General features: G+C 54.4%; 1 protein-coding gene across 1 annotated transcript in view; it reads left to right on the top strand.

The window, feature by feature from the left end:
- Nucleotides 1–7,953: 7,953 nt before the first annotated feature.
- PDILT (protein disulfide isomerase like, testis expressed) overlaps nt 7,954–19,866 on the top strand; it is a gene marked incomplete at both ends in the record, with an annotated part of 35,688 nt that continues 23,775 nt past the window's right edge. The window contains 2 exons of the mRNA XM_080677413.1: nt 7,954–8,152; nt 15,458–15,664. Coding sequence (XP_080533539.1) covers nt 7,954–8,152; nt 15,458–15,664 — 406 coding nt within the window. The remainder of the gene's footprint in view (nt 8,153–15,457; nt 15,665–19,866) is intronic.

Here is a 19,866-nt window from a genome sequence, read left to right as displayed (position 1 = left end):
CACTCAACCGAAAAAGCAAAAAGCAAAAAAAAAAAAAAAAAAAAAAATCCAAAAAGTTGAAGATAGTGTAAGAAGACTCTGGGACAACTTCAAGCATACCAACATCAGAATTACGGGGGTGCCAGAAGAAGAGAGAGAGCAAGATACTGAAAACCTATTTGAAGAAATAATGACCGAAAACTTCCCCCACCTGTTGAAAGAAATAGACTTACAAGCCCAGGAAGCGCACAGAACCCCAAACAAAAGGAATGCAAAGAGGACTACACCAAGACACGTCATAATTAAAATGCCAAGAGCAAAAGACAAAGAGAGAATATTAAAAGCAGCAAGAGAAAACCAGTTAATTACCTACAAGGGAGCACCCATACGACTGCCATCTGATTTCTCAACAGAAACTATGCAGGCCAGACGGGAGTGGCAAGAAATTTTCAATGTGATGAATAGCAAGAACCTACAACCAAGATTACTCTACCCAGCAAAGCTATCATTCAGAATTGAAGGGCAGATAAAGAGCTTCACAGATAAGAAAAAGCTAAAGGAGTTCATCACCACCAAACCAGTATTATATGAAATGCTGAAAGGTATTCTTAAAGAAGAGGAAGAAGAAAAAAGTAAAGAGAAAAATTATGAACAACAAATACATATCTATGAACAAGTGAACCTAAAAATCAAGTGAATTAAAAACCTGAGGAACAGAATAATCTGGTGAATATAATAGAATCAGGGGCATAGAAAGGGAGTGGACTGATAATTCTCAGGGGGAAAGGGGTATGGGGGGTTCATGAAGAGAATGGACAAAAATCATACACCTATGGATGAGGACAGTGGCGGGGAGGTAAGGGCAGAAGGTGGGGTGGGAACTGGGTGGAGGGGAGCTATGGGGGGAAAAAGGAGAAACAATTGTAATAATCTGAATAAAGATTTATTAAAAAAAAGAAAAAAAAGATATTTTATGAATCACTTTTATTAAAAAAAAAACAAACAAAAAAAACAAAAAAAAATTTGTATTTTTTCAAGCTTTATTGAAGTAAGATTGACAAATTAAACTGTGTATATTTAAGGTGTGTGATGAGAGGTAACAGTTACCACAATCAGGTTAATGAGCACACCCGCCACCTCACGTAGCTCCCGTCAGCATGCTACTTCTCGCTGTGCGGGCAGCACAGAGCCGCAGACCACAGGCTCCGGCAATAATGACGATGATGCTGATACCAATCGCCTCTTATTCATTCAACACACTCTGACGCTACTCCCTGCAGGAAAGTAAACTCAGAGGCGGGAGGCAGTTAGTGCTATGAAGAAAGAGGGCGTCTAGAAAGACCTGGGGAGTGCAGCGGGCGGGCAGTGGTGGGAAAGGCCTGGCTGAGAAAGCCATCCCAGGAGAGGAGCGAGCGCTCACTGGGTGCAGAGCTGCCCACAGAGGGCGCTGAGGTGCTCAGGCCAGTGCTTGGTGACGGTCCAGCGAGAGGACTGTCAGGGCCAGCAGAGCTGGGGCCCAGGCCTGAGGCGGGCTGGCTTCCTGCCGTCCAGGTCCCAGGCATCTCCTGTAACCCTGACAGCACCCTGGGAGTTGTACATCATTTTCCAGGGACCAGACTGAGCCTCAGAGAAGCCCAGTGACACCCTCCAGGTGACAACGCTGCTCAGGGGCAGAGCCTGGGAGTCAGCGTCCAACCTCGAGACACCAAGTTCAGGGAATTCTGTGCCACGCCCGGTTCCAACAGATGGGGCGGGGGCGTGAGGGGCACCCCCCACTCCCTCCCCAGCTCCCCTCCTCTATCTCCCTCCCTCACCTCCAGGACCACTCCTGCCAGCAGGGCAGGGCAGGGCAGGGCCCTCTTACTCAACAATGGCCATTCTTCTCCCCCCGCCCCCCAAGAACACCAAGCTCAGAACCCGAGCTCAGAACACAGCGGCCGAGGCTGTGTGGTCTTGGGTGTCCAGGAGGGACCTCGTTTCTGCCTCCCGGTCTCTCTAGAGCCCCCAGCCCACTGCGGGCCCTGCTGGTCGCTGGAAAGCCAGGAGGCTGCATTGGCCACGACTCCCTCCCCACGCGAGAGCCAGGCTCTCCCAGGTAGGGGTCTGCATGAAGTGGCAGAGTGACAGACAGGCCCTGCTGTCAGCCTTCCTTCTGCCGAGGGTTACAGATTTCAGCACTGATGGCTGATCATCAGGTGCCCCGCCCGAGCGCCCCCCCCCCCCCCACCAAAACCCTGGGAAGTGTGAACCTGTGGGGTTGGTTTCTAGCAGCAGCACTTTTTAAGGCTCCTCCAGAGAGTCTGATGCTGGGCTGTGGGTGAGAGCCGCTGATGTGGAGGGAGCTCGTGGAGAATGGAAGGAGGCCATTCGTTCAGTCACTCACTCAGCAAACATCCCCAGAGCTCCAGCGGGCGGCTTCCTGGGGGCCACAGCGGCTGAGGCATCCCTGCCACAAGGAGGAGTGTAAATGCGGAGCCCACGGAGATGCGGGTGCCAAGTTCAAAGAAATGGCACTGTGGCAGCAGTGCTGGGAGCAGAGGTGGGGACCGGGTGGTCCTGTCTGTGCTGATTCAAAAGGAAATCTCTACTTGGAGGGCAGAGCCAAGGGCGTAAGCAGAGGCCAGGCGGCGGCCACTGCTCCCTGTACCTAGGCCACAAGGCCAGCCGGGTCTGTGGGGGAGGCAGTGAGGTGAGCACACGCAGGGCTTGGTGCCGGCCAGCTGGGAGCACGCTCCTCCGTGTCAGCACTGTTCTCATCACACTTACTCATGAAAGTGTCCCTCACGGCTCTCCGTGGGGGCATGGGTGGGTGGATGCAGAATCCGGGCTGGAGTTGGTGGGACTGGGCTGAGGGCCCCCCGGGGACACAGGGCAGGTGTAGGGAGGGCCAGAGTGGGGCTGAGGGCATGTGCGGGGCGAGCCAGAGGGGATCCAGATTTGAGGGGAGCCCTGTGGTGAGGCCAGGCTGAGGGGCAGCCATAGTCTCAGGAGAGAGAGCGAGGAGAAAGGAGAGGAGGAGACTGTCTTCCCCGGCCCCGCCACGCCCAGCAACATGATAGTGTCTGTATTTGCTCCCTTCTGTCACCTGCCAGCTTCGGAGTAAACCTTCCCTGTGTCCCTATTTAAAACATCCACACCCACCCTGGCCCATGGCTCGTTGGTGGGAGTGTCGGCCCTGACTACTGGCGGGTTTGAGCCTGGTCGGGCACATGCAGGAGGCAGCCGGTCAATGTTCCCTGCCACATCAATGCCTCTCTCTCCCTCCATCCCTCCCTCCCTCTCTTCCTCTCTCTCTCCCTCCCTCTCCCCCCCCCATCTCTCTCTCTCTCTCTCTCTCTCTCTCTCTCTCTCTCTCTCTCTCTCTCTCTCTCTCTCCCCCCACCTCTCTCTCTCTCAAATCAATGAGCATAGCCTTGGGGGAGGATTTTTAAAAAATGTCCACAGTCCCCCTCATCTTATCACTTTCCAACCTCCCTGATTAGTTTTGTTCTTAGCACTCATCTGCATCTGGCATACCATATACTCTCTCTCTCATCACAGTGTTTCCCATTCTAGACCACAGGCTTCTCGAGCACAAGAAATATTGTCTATTTGGTTCGCTTCTGTAATCCCAGTGCCTAGAATGGTACTTCACATGTATGAAGATTTAAAAAAATACTTGATGAGTGAACAAATGAACAAATACGTGAACGAATGAGTGGATGAATGAGTAAGATGGTGACTAGAGTTGGCAGGTGTCTGACTGAGGGGCTCCCCCAGCTGGGCTTGGTCTCTGCCTGTGAGAAGGGGCACTGGGAGCGCTCCAGGCCTTGCCCCAGGCGCTCGGGCACAGGGAGTCCTACCTCCCTCCTGGCCTCCTCTGCCCCTTTCCATGAAACGCTCAGCAGACCCAGGACACTGTCAAGGCCTGTGAGGGGACTGTGAGGGGAGCCACTGGGCGGCTCCCGACTGGTTAATGCAGACGGCACTAGAGGGTAGGCCTTGGCCTGTGAATTTGGCTAAAAAAGGACTCAGATCCAAGACTCAGCTGCAAGGGAAAGTTTATTTAGAAAGTCCCTGCGGTCCCCTGGCCGGTGGCTCAGCTGGCTGCGTGTTGTCCCTGTGCCCAAAGGTCACAGTTTGAATAACGGCTGGATTCCCAGTCAGGGCACATGCCTGCTTTGCAGGCTTGACCCCCTGGTGGGAGTGTGCAGGAGGCAGCCGATCGATGTTTCTCTCACATGGATGTTTCTCTCTCCCTCCCTCTTCCTTCCTCTCTCTCCCAAATCAATAAAAACATTTTTTTTTAAAGAGAAAATCACAGGGTAGAAAAAGGGAGCCAGCTGGGCCGTGTGGACTCAGGAATCAAGTTACAGAGGTCAAAGGATGGCCTTGGCGCTCAGGAGGGAGAGAGCTGCGGGTTTTCCGTGCCTCTAAAGGCGGGCATTTAGGGGCTCTCAGGGGAGGTCTAACAGGACAGTCACCAGCCTTCCAGGTGCCCTTTCGGGTCCTGGTGCACACAGCTGGTCCACGCCAGGGCAGGGGGTTAGTCATTGCAGCTGGTCCTGCGGTCACCATGGCTCTGCTCCCTCTGGTTTTGCTGCTTTTCGGGGCCGGGCGCTGAGACAAACCGAGGCCTCAGAGTCATCTCTAGGTTGACCACAGCTGCCCCCGTGGTCAGCGGCCCGAGGCTTCGTTCCTGAGGTTATGATGCGGGTCAGACCCTCAGTCTCCTGAGGGCTTCGTGCTTCAGGGAGGGGTCGTGCACGGGTTTGTGGGGAGTCTGTGAGGCTCTTCTCTGGCCCCTGCTCTGCCTCTGAGGGCTCTGAACCACATGGCCAGCAACATGAGAGGTCAGGAGGGAAAGGTCAGGGGAGGAGAGGTCAGGGGGGAAAGGTCAGGGTGTCTAAAGCTATATGTTTGGGGAGGAGAGGTCACCGGGGGAGAGTCCTACTCTACAATATTTGTATTCCCAGTCTTGCTTGTTGCTAGGCATCCGGGGCTTTCTGCCCTGGTGACCACCTGTGCCTGGCCTATGGCACCTCCTGAGCTCATGTCTGTGTCACTGCTACTATGTCAAACCCACAGACTGCACAGCTGAATGACCCAGAAGGCTTCAGAGATGCAACACAACCAATTATATTACGTTCATCTCGTTTGGATCCCAGTTCAAACAAACTTAAAATTTGTGAGGTAATCAGGGTAATTCACATATTGTCTGGATAGTTGATATGAAGGAGTTATTATTAATTTTTAAGTAGGATGATGGTATTGCAGTTATGTTTTATTAAAAAATTCTTACCTTTTAGAGATGCATGGATACAATACTATGCTGCCTGGGACTGGCTTCAACACCATTCAGGGTGGGGAGAGAATGAGGCTATGAGTGAAATAAGATGAAGCCCAAATTCTTTATCATGTCTTCACAGCTACCCAGGGAAGCAGGCGCTGCTCACCCACCCTACAGAGGGGTGCTAAGTTCTGAGAGTAGACTTGGTTTTTTTGAAAATCTGTGAACATTTCCAAAGGCCAAGATCCAAGGAGTGAGTGTGAGATGTGGGTGTGACGGCAGTGTTGAATGGCGATTTAGACTCGAGGTTAGCGAACCGGTAGAGGCCAGGTAAGTATTTCTGGCTTTGCTGGCCACAGTGGGTCTCTGTGCAAGTACATACTCACTTGTTACAGTGAAAGCAGCCGCAGACTATGGCACAGACGGGGAAGGTGGTGATGCAATGACACTGGTTTTGCAAGAATAGGCAGGTAGCCCAGCTGGCCTGCTCTGCTCAGCCAGAGGCCTAGGCTCAGACATACCTGGGCCCAGGAGCTGCTTCAGCTCCCCGCCTAGCGCGCTTTCTAGGTCTGCACTCGGTAAAGTGGGTATCATGGCTGTACCTGCCACAGGCAAGCCGGGAGGATGAGTGAGCGGGCCCGAGGGAAGCTCAAACATAGCTGAGCGCATGCGGTTTATTTGTAACTACGGGCAGGCGCGAACTGGGTACCGGGTCCGCAGGCTCAGAGATGGGCTGGGCTTCAATGCAGAGAAGAGACAGGGGAGGGCCCTGCACATTGTGATTTATAGGAAATACAGATATTTGGTCATTCACACGAGCAAGATATATTTGTCAGACATAGCAGCCTTCATCATGTTCCTGGCTCTCAGCTCCCCAGACCCTTGGAGTTTCCTGAGAGGAGAGCCCTGGGGCATCTTGTATTCTGACATCTGGTCTCTGCTTCTCACTCCTGGGATCCCTCAGAGCCCTTCCTACTACCGGGTGCTGTCAACAAGGTGACTGGGAGAGCCCAAGGCTGGGCTGGTTGCCAGGGGACTGACCTCCAGGGAGGGGAGGGGGCTAGGGGTGGGGCCAGTCACCAGTGACAATGATGTCATCTGTTGTGCCTCATAATTTGCCCCAGAATCACCCAGGAAGGCCGGCTTGGCGAGCTTTCAGATTGGGGAACAAGACCACCCCAAGTGCTGCCCTGCGGGACCCCAAACCCCGTGGAGACAGAGACCCTTTGTTTGGGACCTGGCTCTGTCTCTCGTCACATGGCTGCTAACTCATACCCTTGAATACCCTTTGCGACAGAGGAGTAGCCTAGTGAGCACAGGGGCTCCCTGAGCGCTGTGAACGCCGAGCAAATGCATGGAGCCGAGAGTGGGGCAGGACTCAGGTTTCCAGCCTGTCCATCCGGCAGAAGCACAGGCGATGACTGGGATTGGGACTGGCCCCTGGAGTGGAGGAAGGCCAGGGCCAGCCCTTAACCCGAGGCTTGTGACAGGTGGTGGCGTGGAAAGTGCCGGATGCTGAGCTACAGGCTCTTACAATACTCAGCGCTGAGACTTGGTTACAATTCTGAACCATAAGGTTGCATTAGATCTATTTTTTAAAAAATCCTCAGCTAGTTTGCCAAACACCTTTCCCAGGTAAACATTCATTCACTCATTCATTCATTCACTTGCTCATTTTCTTACCATGAATGCCAGATGCTAGGAATACAGCCGACAACAAAGAAGTTAAGATCCTTATCAACTGAACCTGAACTGACTAGAGTATGTCTGCTGTGTGTTCTTAGCAAAGACATGTCCACAGTCTATGTGCTGCACATGAAAGCGTGTGCTTGTGGAGGCCGCGCAGAGGTCTGACCACCCTCTGAGTGTTAGGGAGACATACGTTGTTATGGAGACAGGCAGCTTCTGCCCCCCACCCCAAACAAACAAACAACAAAAACCCAAGAGAAAAAGAGAAAAGGAAGCCATGTTACAGATCTAGTATGTACTGTTATGGGAAGATATTTAGAATATACTCCATATTAGTGAAGGAGATCATCGGAACACCAAAAAATATGCATATCTGATTCTATAGGGGGTTCAGCACCTGCAAGGATTTATTCCAGACTCTTCACAGCAGCTTTTCAGGAATGGGGTTATGGGAAAGATTTTTATTTTCTACTTAACATATTTTTATTGTATTGGTTGGCATTTTACAAGTATGTACTCTAGTCATGACTTTTAAAAGACCTAATTACACTTGAGGAAAACCTTTGTTCACAACTAAAATGGGGCACATGGTGAGGTGGAGAGCTTCCTGTGATAAGGGGCATTCAAGCAGGAGCGGGAGGAGCAGGAAGCAGAAGCTGTGATAGGAGATGGACCAGTCATTTCTGAGAGCCAGAGCTTCACTGAGGGCTCATCTGCTTAAGGACTTGCTTAGTGGCTGGGGAGCCAGTGGGCTCAGCTGCTGGCCTGGGATTTGGCTTCTTGCTGCCCTGAGTGGGGCCCTGCGACTCTGAGTACTCCTGGGTACAGGTCCTGGGGCTACTCAGATGCGTTGCCTCTCCTCCAGGGCACTGCCAGCTGTGGGCATTGCTGGGGAGTGTGGCTGTGCTCAGGCCACGTTCTCGGGATGCCGGCAGGGAAGGAGGGGGAGGGCATGATGCCGTGGCCCCGCCCAGCCTCTGTTGATAAGGGTTTGGCTTCTCACCCTGCAGGCTGGCATGGCGCTGCTCTGGAGGGCCCTGCTGCTGGTGAGCTCCTGCGTGTCTGTAGTCCAGGCCTGGCCGGAGGAGGACAGTGAGGACGTGGATGTCATGCCCCAGCCCCTGCACATCACACAGGAAGGCCACCTGATGGTGCTGACACCTGCAGGCCTGACCCAGATGCTCAACCAGACCCGCTTCCTCCTGGTGCTTTTCTGTGAGTGCCCACTACTGGGGAGCAGGGGGTGATGGGGGTGAGACCTGCTTCCTTGCTCCTGGAGGACAGAGGAGTTTATGTATTGCTACACATGAGAATGCATGTTATTAATATTAAAAAACCATTTGTATGTAACATCACTCCCCATCCCCAGAGGAGAGTGCAAGTGCAGGGAGATGGGGCAGTCTGCATTTGGGTAAGCTTTCCTCCGGCCAGCCTGTGCTCCATCAATGAGGCAGAGAGAAGGGAAGGCCTTCCCAAGGAGGAGACAGTTCAGCCAAGGCCTGAGGCAGGCAGGCAGCAGCCCAGGCGAGATCTGGGAGGAGAGCTTTCCAGGCAGCAGAATCAGCAAGTGCAAAGGCCGAGGCCAAAGATGCCAAGCTGCAGCTGTGGCTGAAGAGAAGAGCAGTGGGGAGCAGGGGGAGCAGCAGAGCCGAGGCTGTGTCGTCCATGGCAATGGCGAGGGATTTGCTGGCTGGCCCTGAGGAACTGGAAGGGTTGATGCCCACCGGAAGGCCTCACCCCTGGGAGCACCTGGACACTGTGAATTGCCCTATGGGTGGGAGGAGGGTTATTCTCAGAACACTGTTTCCTGCGTGAGCGGGAGCAATATGGGCAGCAATATGGGGACAGTTCTTAGCTGTGTGCTGGGGTGGAGCAGTGCCTGTGCATTGTGGGGTGTTTAGCAGCACCCTCAGTGTCTCCCACTAGAGACAATGGCACTCCAGCTGTGATGGGCAGAAATGTCCCAGATATGGCCACCGCAGTCTGAGAGAGGTGACTCCTCTTTCTGTGCCGGGAGCTAACCTCCAGTCCCTGCTCGGGCCGCTCCCCCAGCCCCTCCCCCGACTCGCACTGGTGCTCAGGAAAGGGGCAGGCTCTCTGCTAAAGGCAGGCAAGCACTGACTCTAGGCCCATTGCCACGACCATATCTGCATTCTGCAGGCAGAGCACAGTCTGTTCACACTGCTCACCCCATGCCCAACGCCAGGTACGGGCAGGCCGCAGCCTGGGGCGGGGTGACGATGCGGTCACCGCCTTCCTTCACCCAGGAACCAGTGGTCTGCTGGGATCCAGACATCTCCATGGGACCCCTTCCAAGAGGGAACCCCGTCAGAGCTAGGTCGAAGGTTGGCCACCCAGGTTGCCACAATAGTTCATGTGGCTTGGCACTTCCGTGCCAGTGCTTTGCTTCCATGTAGGATCATCCTCAGGTGCAGGACCCATTAATTTCTCATTATACAGATAAAGAAACCAATGCACAGAGATGTTCTAAAAATGATCTTACTTGGGCCTCAAGTACCATAAGTCACGTGACTGTTTCATGAGCGAACCTAAGGATTTCACGTTCAGCGAGTGCCCGACATGTGCCAGGCAGTGACCAGGTGGCGCTCAGGACCCGAGGAAGCTGTGCCCAGAGGAGTTCCTGGCCTCCCAGCAAAGGCTCTGACCATACACAGCCCGCCAGGCCCCGCTGCACAGGCAACAGCGTCCATCCAGGCGTCACCATGCCCGGCCACACTAGCGTGTCCAGTCGGCCAAGGCATGGCCATAAGCTCCGGGGCCTGAGGGGCATATGCGTTCATCTCACCTTGACATCCTCACCACCTGCCTCCTCCTGGTTGCCGAGTCAGCAACCTGGGAGTCCCTGGTTCCTCTCCCATTCCCACTCCAGATCTGATCTTGGCTCAGTGCAGCCAGCTCCCCCACAGCACCTCTAGGCTCTGGCCACTTCTCCCCGCTCCATCACCACTACCCAGCTCCAGCCTCCACTGCCTCCCCCAGGGCTATTAGTGCTTTCAGGTCTCCCTGGGCCCCCTCTTTCCCCTCTGATTTAATCTCCGTATAGCATTCAGAAAAACCCAGTAAAAAGTAAGTCAGATCACATCTCACCGTGCCTCAAACCCTCCAGTACCTTCCACCACCCTCAGAGGAAAGACCAAAGTCAGGCCCTACCTCAGGGCCTTTGCGCTTCCTGTTCCTCTGCCTGGCACACTCCCTTCATATACCCACATGGCTTGCTCTCACCTCCCTCAGTTTTAGGGAAATGTCCCTGCTCGGCCTCCCTGTTCAAACCCAGTCCCCCCAACCCGCCGCATCCCCAGCGCTGCTGCTGCTTTCTCCATGGCACTTACATCTGACGCAGAATTAGCCCATTCTTTCTTTTGCTTATAATCTGCCTTCTTCAGTGAGAGCAGGGGTTTCTACCTGTTCACTGTTCAATCCCCAGCACCTACAGCAGTGCCCAGCTCAGGGCAGATCCTAACATAGATGTGCTTGCCAGCCGGCTGGGTGGGTGGCTGGCTGGTTGGATGGCTGGCTGGGTGGCTGGGTGGATGGGTGGATGGCTTGGTGGCTGGGTGGCTGGGTGGCTGGGTGGGTGGCTAGGTGGCTGGGTGGATGGCTTGGTGGCTGGGTGGATGGCTGGGTGGGTGGGTGGATGGGTGGATGAGTGGATGGCTGGGTGGGTGGATGTCTGGGTGTGTGGATGTGTGGATGGGTGGATGGCTTGGTGGCTGGGTGGATTGGTGGGTGGATGGCTGGGTGGGTGGGTGGATGGCTGGGTGGATGTGTGGATGTCTGGGTGGGTGGATGTGTGGATGGGTGGATGGGTGGATGGGTGGATGGGTGGATGGCTTGGTGGCTAGGTGGATTGGTGGGAGGATGGCTGGGTGGGTGGGTGGGTGGGTGGATGGCTGGATGGCTGGATGAAGCCTCATCACTGTTACAGGCAGGTCCTTGCCTCTGGCTGTCAGCTCCCAGCTATCACAACGTTTCCCTCACTTTGATGTGGGAGTCTGAGCTGGTGTGGAACTCTGAAAGCCTCCCGCCCCCGTGGACAGCCATTCCATGTGTTTCTCTTGCTTGGAGCTGCTCCCTTAGAAGCCCAGCTTTGCAGGCTGTCAGCCACCAGTTTCGACCCAGGCCCACCACTCTGGGAAGCAGCGGGAGAGGCCAGAGTGGGCAGGGCTGGCAGTGGCTGGCTGATGCTGAGGGAGGGATACTGAAGGCAGTGATGGGCCAAGGAAGGGGGTACAGGCGTCGTCTGTGGGGGAAAGCCCCGATTCCCACTCGCTGACAGGGTGTTTGGTAAAAAGGATCACTCACTTCCTGGCCTGTGGAGGGCTGGCAGGGGCCTGTGCCTGCTGCCTGGGCTTGCTTTCTGGTCTTGCTTCACAAAGGACTTCTCTGTAGAACTTGAAACTTGTCCATGGCAGTGGGGTGGTTCCTGTTCTCCAAGTGCCCCAGATGGACAAGTGTGTTGGTAAAAGATGAAGGTTCTGTCTTAAAAAGGAGCCAATGGCCCCCTTCCCTGGCTCCACCCCCTGCCTAGACACCAGGTGGTGAGGGCCCAGGTGTGTGAGGGCCCAGGTGTGAGGACCCAGCAGTGTGAGGGCCCAGCAGTGTGAGGGCCCAGATGTGAGGGCCCAGCAGAATGAGGGCCCAGGTGTGAGGGCCCAGACACAAGGCAGTGAGGGCCCAGGTGTGTGAGGGCCCAGGTGTGAGGACCCAGCAGTGTGAGGGCCCAGCAGTGTGAGGGCCCAGATGTGAGGGCCCAGCAGAATGAGGGCCCAGGTGTGAGGGCCCAGACACAAGGCAGTGAGGGCCCAGGTGTGTGAGGGCCCAGCAGTGTGAGGGCCCAGCAGAGTGAGGGCCCAGCAGAGTGAGGGCCCAGGTGTGTGAGGGTCCAGGTGTGAGGGCCCAGCAGAGTGAGGGCCCAGGTGTGAGGGCCCAGCAGAGTGAGGGCCCAGGTGTGAGGGCCCAGCAGAGTGAGGGCCCAGCAGTGTGAGGGCCCAGCAGAGTGAGGTGCCAGGTGTGAGGGCCCAGCAGAGTGAGGGCCCAGCAGTGTGAGGGCCCAGGTGTGAGGGCCCAGACACAAGGCGGTGAGGGCCCAGGTGTGTGAGGGCCCAGCAGTGTGAGGGCCCAGCAGAGTGAGGGCCCAGCAGAGTGAGGGCCCAGCAGAGTGAGGGCCCAGGTGTGTGAGGGTCCAGGTGTGAGGGCCCAGCAGAGTGAGGGCCCAGGTGTGAGGGCCCAGCAGAGTGAGGGCCCAGGTGTGAGGGCCCAGCAGAGTGAGGGCCCAGCAGTGTGAGGGCCCAGCAGAGTGAGGTGCCAGGTGTGAGGGCCCAGCAGAGTGAGGGCCCAGCAGTGTGAGGGCCCAGGTGTGAGGGCCCAGACACAAGGCGGTGAGGGCCCAGGTGTGTGAGGGCCCAGCAGTGTGAGGGCCCAGCAGAGTGAGGGCCCAGCAGAGTGAGGGCCCAGGTGTGTGAGGGCCCAGGTGTGTGAGGGTCCAGGTGTGAGGGCCCAGCAGAGTGAGGGCCCAGGTGTGAGGGCCCAGCAGAGTGAGGGCCCAGGTGTGAGGGCCCAGCAGAGTGAGGGCCCAGCAGTGTGAGGGCCCAGCAGAGTGAGGTGCCAGGTGTGAGGGCCCAGCAGAGTGAGGGCCCAGCAGTGTGAGGGCCCAGGTGTGAGGGCCCAGACACAAGGCGGTGAGGGCCCAGGTGTGTGAGGGCCCAGCAGTGTGAGGGCCCAGCAGAGTGAGGGCCCAGCAGAGTGAGGGCCCAGCAGAGTGAGGGCCCAGGTGTGTGAGGGTCCAGGTGTGAGGGCCCAGCAGAGTGAGGGCCCAGGTGTGAGGGCCCAGCAGAGTGAGGGCCCAGGTGTGAGGGCCCAGCAGAGTGAGGGCCCAGCAGTGTGAGGGCCCAGCAGAGTGAGGTGCCAGGTGTGAGGGCCCAGCAGAGTGAGGGCCCAGCAGTGTGAGGGCCCAGGTGTGAGGGCCCAGACACAAGGCGGTGAGGGCCCAGGTGTGTGAGGGCCCAGCAGTGTGAGGGCCCAGCAGAGTGAGGGCCCAGCAGAGTGAGGGCCCGAGGTGTGTGAGTGCCCAGGTGTGTGAGGGTCCAGGTGTGAGGGCCCAGCAGAGTGAGGGCCCAGGTGTGAGGGCCCAGCAGAGTGAGGGCCCAGGTGTGAGGGCCCAGCAGAGTGAGGGCCCAGCAGTGTGAGGGCCCAGCAGAGTGAGGTGCCAGGTGTGAGGGCCCAGCAGTGTGAGGGCCCAGGTGTGAGGGTCCAGCAGAGTGATGGCCCAGGTGTGAGGGCCCAGCAGAGTGAGGTGCCAGGTGTGAGGGCCCAGCAGAGTGAGGGCCCAGCAGTGTGAGGGCCCAGGTGTGAGGGCCCAGGTGTGAGGGCCCAGCAGAGTGAGGGCCCAGGTGTGAGGGCCCTGGTGTGAGGGCCCAGCAGTGTGAGGGCCCAGGTGTGAGGGCCCAGGTGTGAGGGCCCAGCAGAGTGAGGGCCCAGGTGTGAGGGCCCAGCAGTGTGAGGGCCCAGATGTGTGAGGACCCAGAAGTATGAAGGCCCAGGTGTGAGGGCCCAGAAGTATGAGGGCCCAGGTGTGAGGGCCCAGCAGAGTGAGGGCCCAGGTGTGAGGGCCCAGCAGAATGAGGGCCCAGGTGTGAGGGCCTAGCAGTGTGAGGGCCCAGGTGTGAGGGCCCAGCAGAGTGAGGGCCCAGGTGTGAGGGCCCATCAGAGTGAGGGCCCAGCAGTGTGAGGGCCCAGGTGTGAGGGTCCAGCAGAGTGAGGGCCCAGGTGTGAGGTCCTGGCATTGTGAGGGCCCAGTTGTGAGGGCCAGGACTTTTCCCATCCTCGGCCCAGCCAGGAATTTTTTAATTCAAAATTTTATTACAGTACTAGAGGTCTGGTGTATGAAATTCATGCATGGCAGGGGGTCCCTCAGCCCAGCCTTCACCCTCTCCAATCCGGGACCCCTCAAGGGATGTCCAACTGCCGGTTTAGGCCCGATCCCACAGTTGGACATCCCTCTCGCAATCTGGGACTGCTGGCTCCTAACTGCTCACCTGCCTGCTGGCCTGATCCCCTAACTGCTCTCCCCTGCCAGCCTGATCCCCTTAACTGCTCTCCCCTGCCAGCCTGATTGCCCCTAACCACCTCTGCTCAGCCCCACCACCATGGCTTTGTCCGGAACGTTGTCCGGAAGACATCCAGTCTAATTAGCATATTACCCTTTTATTAGTATAGATAATTGGCATACAATGTTATATTAGCTTTCGGTATACAACATAGAGATTCATTTATATAGCTGGCCATGTGATCATCAGGCTGTCACTGTACAAATCTTTTTTTTTTTAATTAAAAAAAATACTTTTATTGATTTCAGATTGGAAGGGAGAGGGACAGAGAGATAGAAATATCAATGATGAGAGAGAATCATTGATCCGCTGCCTCCTGCACGCCCCCTACTGGGGATCAAGCCCACAACCAGGGATGTGCCCTTGACCGGAATCGAATCCGGGACCCTTCAGTCTGCAGGCGGATGCTCTATCCACTGAGCCAAACCAGCTAGGGTTCACTCTAGGGGGTGGCCTCAGAGGGTGGGAAGCATCACAACTTCTCCCTACAACTCCCCCCTCTCCCCCCGCCACACACACACACACACACACACACACACACACACACACACACACACACACACTGGCCTCCTTACTGGAGAGTCCCCTGCATATTTTATGCAGCGGGAGGGCTGTGGGCCATTTGGCCTGTCAGCTCCTGGACTTGCCACAGGAGGGCGCTCCTGCTCTCCTGTCTCCCCGCTGCTCCTCTAGTGTCTGACCATAGAAATCTTACAATAATAATAGCAGCTATTACATATGTAAAATATAATATTTAATATGTTAAAATTTATTTTATGTATAATGTATGTATATATACACATACAGTGCATGTTATATTTACATGTAACTATATATTATTACTATATTAATGTATAATAACAGCATGTGCTGAGGGTTTGGCAGGCTGGTGGGGGTTAGAGAGCCTCCGTGTGGGTGCGGATCCTGGCTCGGTGCTGCCACGTGGCCCTGGGCAAATGGGTCATTTTGTTGTCATCAGTTTCCTCATCTGTGCAATTGAGATAATAAGACGTACCCATAGGGTACTGGGAGGATTAATGGCATAACCCATGTAAAGCTCTTAGGCACTTCTAACTGACTGTTCAGTGAACCCTTTGGTGTGACAACTCCAGGAGGCAGCCACTATTTCCCCACTTTGCTGTGAGGAAAGTGGGGCTCACAGAGTGAATCACCCAAAGCTGCATCTTTTCCAGTGATACGATGCCCCTCCCCACAAAACCTGATATGTGTCTTCCAAACTGGCACCTTGCAGGGCCCATGTGTGCCATTTCTGAAAGCTGGCCCAGTATCAGCAGAGTGCGAGACAGGCCTGGGGCCAAGCCGCCGGACTGGGCTCTCCCTGGGGAGGCAGCCTCAGGGCTCCAGCGAGCCTGCCTCACCCTGGCTCTTTCAGACGACCCGTCCTCAAAACGATCCAGGAGTCTCGCCGCGGAGCTGGGCAAAGCCGTGGAGATCGTGGGCAAGGGCAAGAACGGGGTCGGCTTTGGCAAAGTGGACATCATGGTGGAGAAGGAACTTCGCCAGGAATTTGATGTTCAGAAGCCCCCAGAGTTGAAGCTGTTTTTTGAAGGCAACAGGTTGGCGCCCATCAGCTGCAAAGGTAATGGTGCTCACCTGTCAGCCACAGTAGCATTAGCGGTGGACACACATAAACACCAGCATTCCAGTGGCTTAACATAATCACAAACTTAGTTATTGCTCCTGTAAAACCCAGTTAGCAGCCAGAGAGTAGAGATGGGGGCTCTGCTCCTCACCGTCTTTCACAGACCCAGCCTCCTTCCAGCTGTGGCTCTTTCTTCCCTTAGGGCCTCGGAGCCCCCTGTTGTCTCCTCTGTATCCCGCCAGCAATGGGGCAGGAGGCAGAGGAACACTGCTGGTTGTGTTCATGCCCAGGTCTGCCAGTGGCAAACATCACTTCTCTTCTCCTTCCGTTGACCAAAATTCTGCTCCAGGACTTCACCCCCTGACACGCTGAGAAGTATGTGTGCATAGGAAAAGAAGACAGATTCAGTGAGCTTGTAGCTACATTCTCTACAGCTTGCATATCAGCTGGCGGGTTCTAGAAAAGCACCATGAGGTGGGATAGTGAGGTACATGGTGTATAAACCACCAGAGATCAGAGAGTGAATTCCTAACTCCCCTGGGTTAAGTGCCTAAGAGCTTTACATGACTCCCCTAACTTCCCCCCAATCTTCTACTCTAGAATAATTTTAGAATAATTCTGGTTCCAGGCCAAGGAAGCACTGGCTGCCAAAAGGAGACTGAGAGATGACGGAACAAGACAGGCTTGGGACAGGGTGGCTCCTGACTCTTGCTTCTGTCATCATCCATTTCAGCCACTAACCCAGTCATTCACTTACTCAATGCTCTTTCATCTTGATGTGGAAATGCTTGAAGAATTCTGTGCCTCAGTGTGGCTTATGTCGGTTGTAGCTTTAAAAGTGTTACCTGCAGGACGTGCCATGCAGGCCCAGTGGGCAGGTGGTAGGCAACCCCGAGGAGCCCCGATAGTCAATATTTTAAGCCTTCGGGCCAGGTGATCTCTGTCACAACTGCTTAAGTCTGTTGATGCAATGGGCAAGCAGCCATGTGTAAGCAAGTGGGTGTGGCAGAGTGCGGATAAAACTTTACTTACAAAATCAGTTGGCCGTCAGATGGAGCTGAGATTGGCCAGGCCTGCTCCTGCTGTGTGCGCTCTGAGTGAGCGGCAGGTAGGGTTACTCTTATCAAATGTAAATATCTGTGTTTTCCGATGGTCTTAGGTGACCCCTGTGAAAGGGGTCGCGACCCACAGGTTGAGAACCGCTGTCAGGGGTCGCCTAAGACCATCGGAAAACACAGATATTTACATAACGATTCATAACAGTAGCAAAATTACAGTTATGAAGTAGCAACGAAAATAATTTTATGGTTGGGGGTCACCCCAACATGAGGAACTGTATTAAAGGGTCGCAGCATTAGGAAGGTTGAGAACCACTACCATAGAGGGTGGCCCAAGGTCAAGTTCCCTAGAGCCAGCTTATCTCGTGATTCTTTACCAAACTCACTCACCCTAAGTGACTTCTTGGGCACCCAGTTGGAGCCAGGCATGGCAGGAGCTGCTGAGCAGGTTAGCCAAACATCAAAATGTGGGAAGATGGACCCGATGAAGAAAATACAGCAGGTCATAAAACAGGGACAGATGCAGAGGGCGAGTAAGGAAAGACCCCTGAGAGCTGAGTGAGCAGGAGCAGGCGCCCTAACAGCCAAGGGAGCAGCGGGAGGCGCTGGCAGGTCCCAGGCCTGGATGCTGGCAGGTCCCAAGCCTGGGTGCTGGGGCTGGGGCAGCGGGAGGTGCTGGCAGGTCTCAGGCCTGGGTGCTGGGGCTGGGGCAGTGGGAGGTGCTGGTAGGTCTCAGGCCTGGGTGCTGGGCCCGGGGCAGCCAGAAGCGCTGGCAGGTCTCAGGCCTGGGTGCTGGGGCTGGGCTGGAGGTCGGGCAGCAGGAAAGCAGGGCAGAGCCTGTCAGAGCGGCTGATATGAGGCCCCGACAGTGAAACACAGTCAGAGGGGGTTTTTTTGTTTGTTTGTTTTGTGTTTTGTTTTTTTTTGGTTTTAAACCCATTCCTTTTAGGACCTTTACAGCATAATTTTTTTCAGGTAAAGGCCTATAAGAGAAAGATTGTTTCAGTGATAAGTACCCTTTCTTCCCCCTGAAAAATGGCTTGGAGCACTGTAAAATTAGACCCTCACCCTTGGGTCTAAATCCGTGAGTGGAGCCTCTTGGAATGAGGGTGTCAGAAAGCCTGCCTGCCCCTCGCCCCTCTCTGCCCCTTGTGACCTCCACGCCCTTCTATGGCGTCCCATAGGCCAGACTCCGGTGGCCTTTAGAATGGCCTCGTCTGTGTCCACTAAGCTCTGGCCAGACATTCTGCCTCTGGGCGGGTATCACAGGGAATGTGGAACCCAGACTGGAAGTGACCCAGTCACACCAACAGAGTGGACCCCTAAGCTGCAGGATGAATGGTCACACGATTGAAGGCTGAGCAGCTATGTGGACTGGTCTACACGTACAGGCAATACGGATGACTCTCCCAGATATGACGAAGCCCGACTGGAAGCACACACAGTGCGGCTCACCGCAGAGTGAGGGTGGAAGCTACTGCAGGTGGGGGCTGGGAGGGGCCAGGAGGGGCGGGGAGAGGGGGCGGGGCCAGGAGGGCAGGGAGGCATCCGGGGCTTCTGAGGGACTGGTGATGCTCCATTTCTTGATCTGGCTGGTAGTGACTCAGGTGCGTTCATTTTGTGACAATTCATCAAACCATTCGTTGTAATCTGTTCACCTTTCTGCAGGTAAATATACTTCATCATAAGTGTTTTTAAAGGCCCAATGTTCTTAGGAATTATAGGCAAAGACACCAAAAATAGTCCTTTCCAATTGATCTACCAGCTCAAGCATTCATCAAGCCCCATGAGCAGTATGCACTGGTGCAGGGCCTGTGCACAGGCTGTTTGCTCTGCCTGCAAGCTTTCCCCTCTCCTGACAGCCTTCTGTGTAATTCCTGTGCATCCTTCAGTTTTCAGCTCTTCAGTAACTTTCTCCAGGAAGCCCTCCCTGATGTCATCGTCTAGGTCAGCCGTGGGCAAACTACGGCCCGCGGGCCGGATCCGGCCCATCCGGCCCGCGGAGTCGAAAGAGCGGAGGGTTCTCTTGCTCTCCCCTCCGCTCCTTCACCAGCAGCAGTGTTAACATGGCAACATCGGGAAACACAGCCGCAGCTCCTTCTTCTGAGTGGGCGGATTTATATCCGCCCATTCAGTAGAAGGAACAACCTCTCAATCTTCCAGAGGCTCCTCGTAATGCCCGCGGACGCATCCCCCGACATCACCCTGGGAATGCGTAGACACGTTATCGTGGTGATGTAGGGAGACACGCCCCTGGAGAGCACAGTATCAGAGCATTAGCTAAAAAGGAGACCAACAACACTGTTCCCACTGAAGTTGATGTTTTAAAGACCAAAAACCTTTCAACCCAGACTACATTGCCATCTACATCTACGTCCCGGGCATAATTTGGAAGTTGCACTAAAGAAAATGTTTAATTTACTGTTTACACATTTTGTTCTTTTCTGTTTGTTTTAGTTTTAAATTATTTTATTATATTTAAGTTTAATTTGAAAGGCTTTTGTACCTTTCCTTTGTTAGGCAATTTTATTTTGCCTTTGCCATCTTCAATATAAGGTATGTTATTGTGCTATGATTCCTCCATTTTTTGAAGTTTCAAATTATATTCTTCTTGTTAAAATGTTTGAAATGAATAAAACTATTGAAATAAAAAAAAAAGACCGTACCCTTTTATGTAATGATGTTTACTTTGAATTTATATTAGTTCACACAAACACTCCATCCATGCTTTTGTTCTAGCCCTCCGGTCCAGTTTAAGAACCCATTGTGGCCCTCGAGTCAAAAAGTTTGCCCACCCCTGGTCTAGGTCATGCAGCTTTGCTACTGGCTCATTGAACTCTGTTTTCAAATATTTATTTGGTTGTACCTGTTTGTGTCATTATCATCTGTCCTTAACAGAACGAGAGCTGCAGAACTGGCAGCGTGTCTTTCTGCTCACCATTTCGGTACATCCCCAAGAGCAAACACAGCAAACATAGCACTCAATGTGTATTTATCAAATGATTGAAGAATGACACAGTTAATGAGTGAGTCAAAGAATGAAGCCCTATAGATGTAGCCCACAGCTACTCATGACAAACATTGCCTTATCTTATAAACTCATTTACAAAGCTGCTCTGTAGAAGGCTTTGATATAACACA

This window comes from Plecotus auritus (genome assembly GCF_963455305.1).
Source record: "Plecotus auritus genome assembly, chromosome: 7".
Classification (NCBI taxonomy): Eukaryota; Metazoa; Chordata; class Mammalia; order Chiroptera; family Vespertilionidae; genus Plecotus; species Plecotus auritus.
The sequence above is the reverse complement of the archived record's forward strand: the minus strand, read 5'-3'. Positions and strand labels throughout refer to the sequence as shown.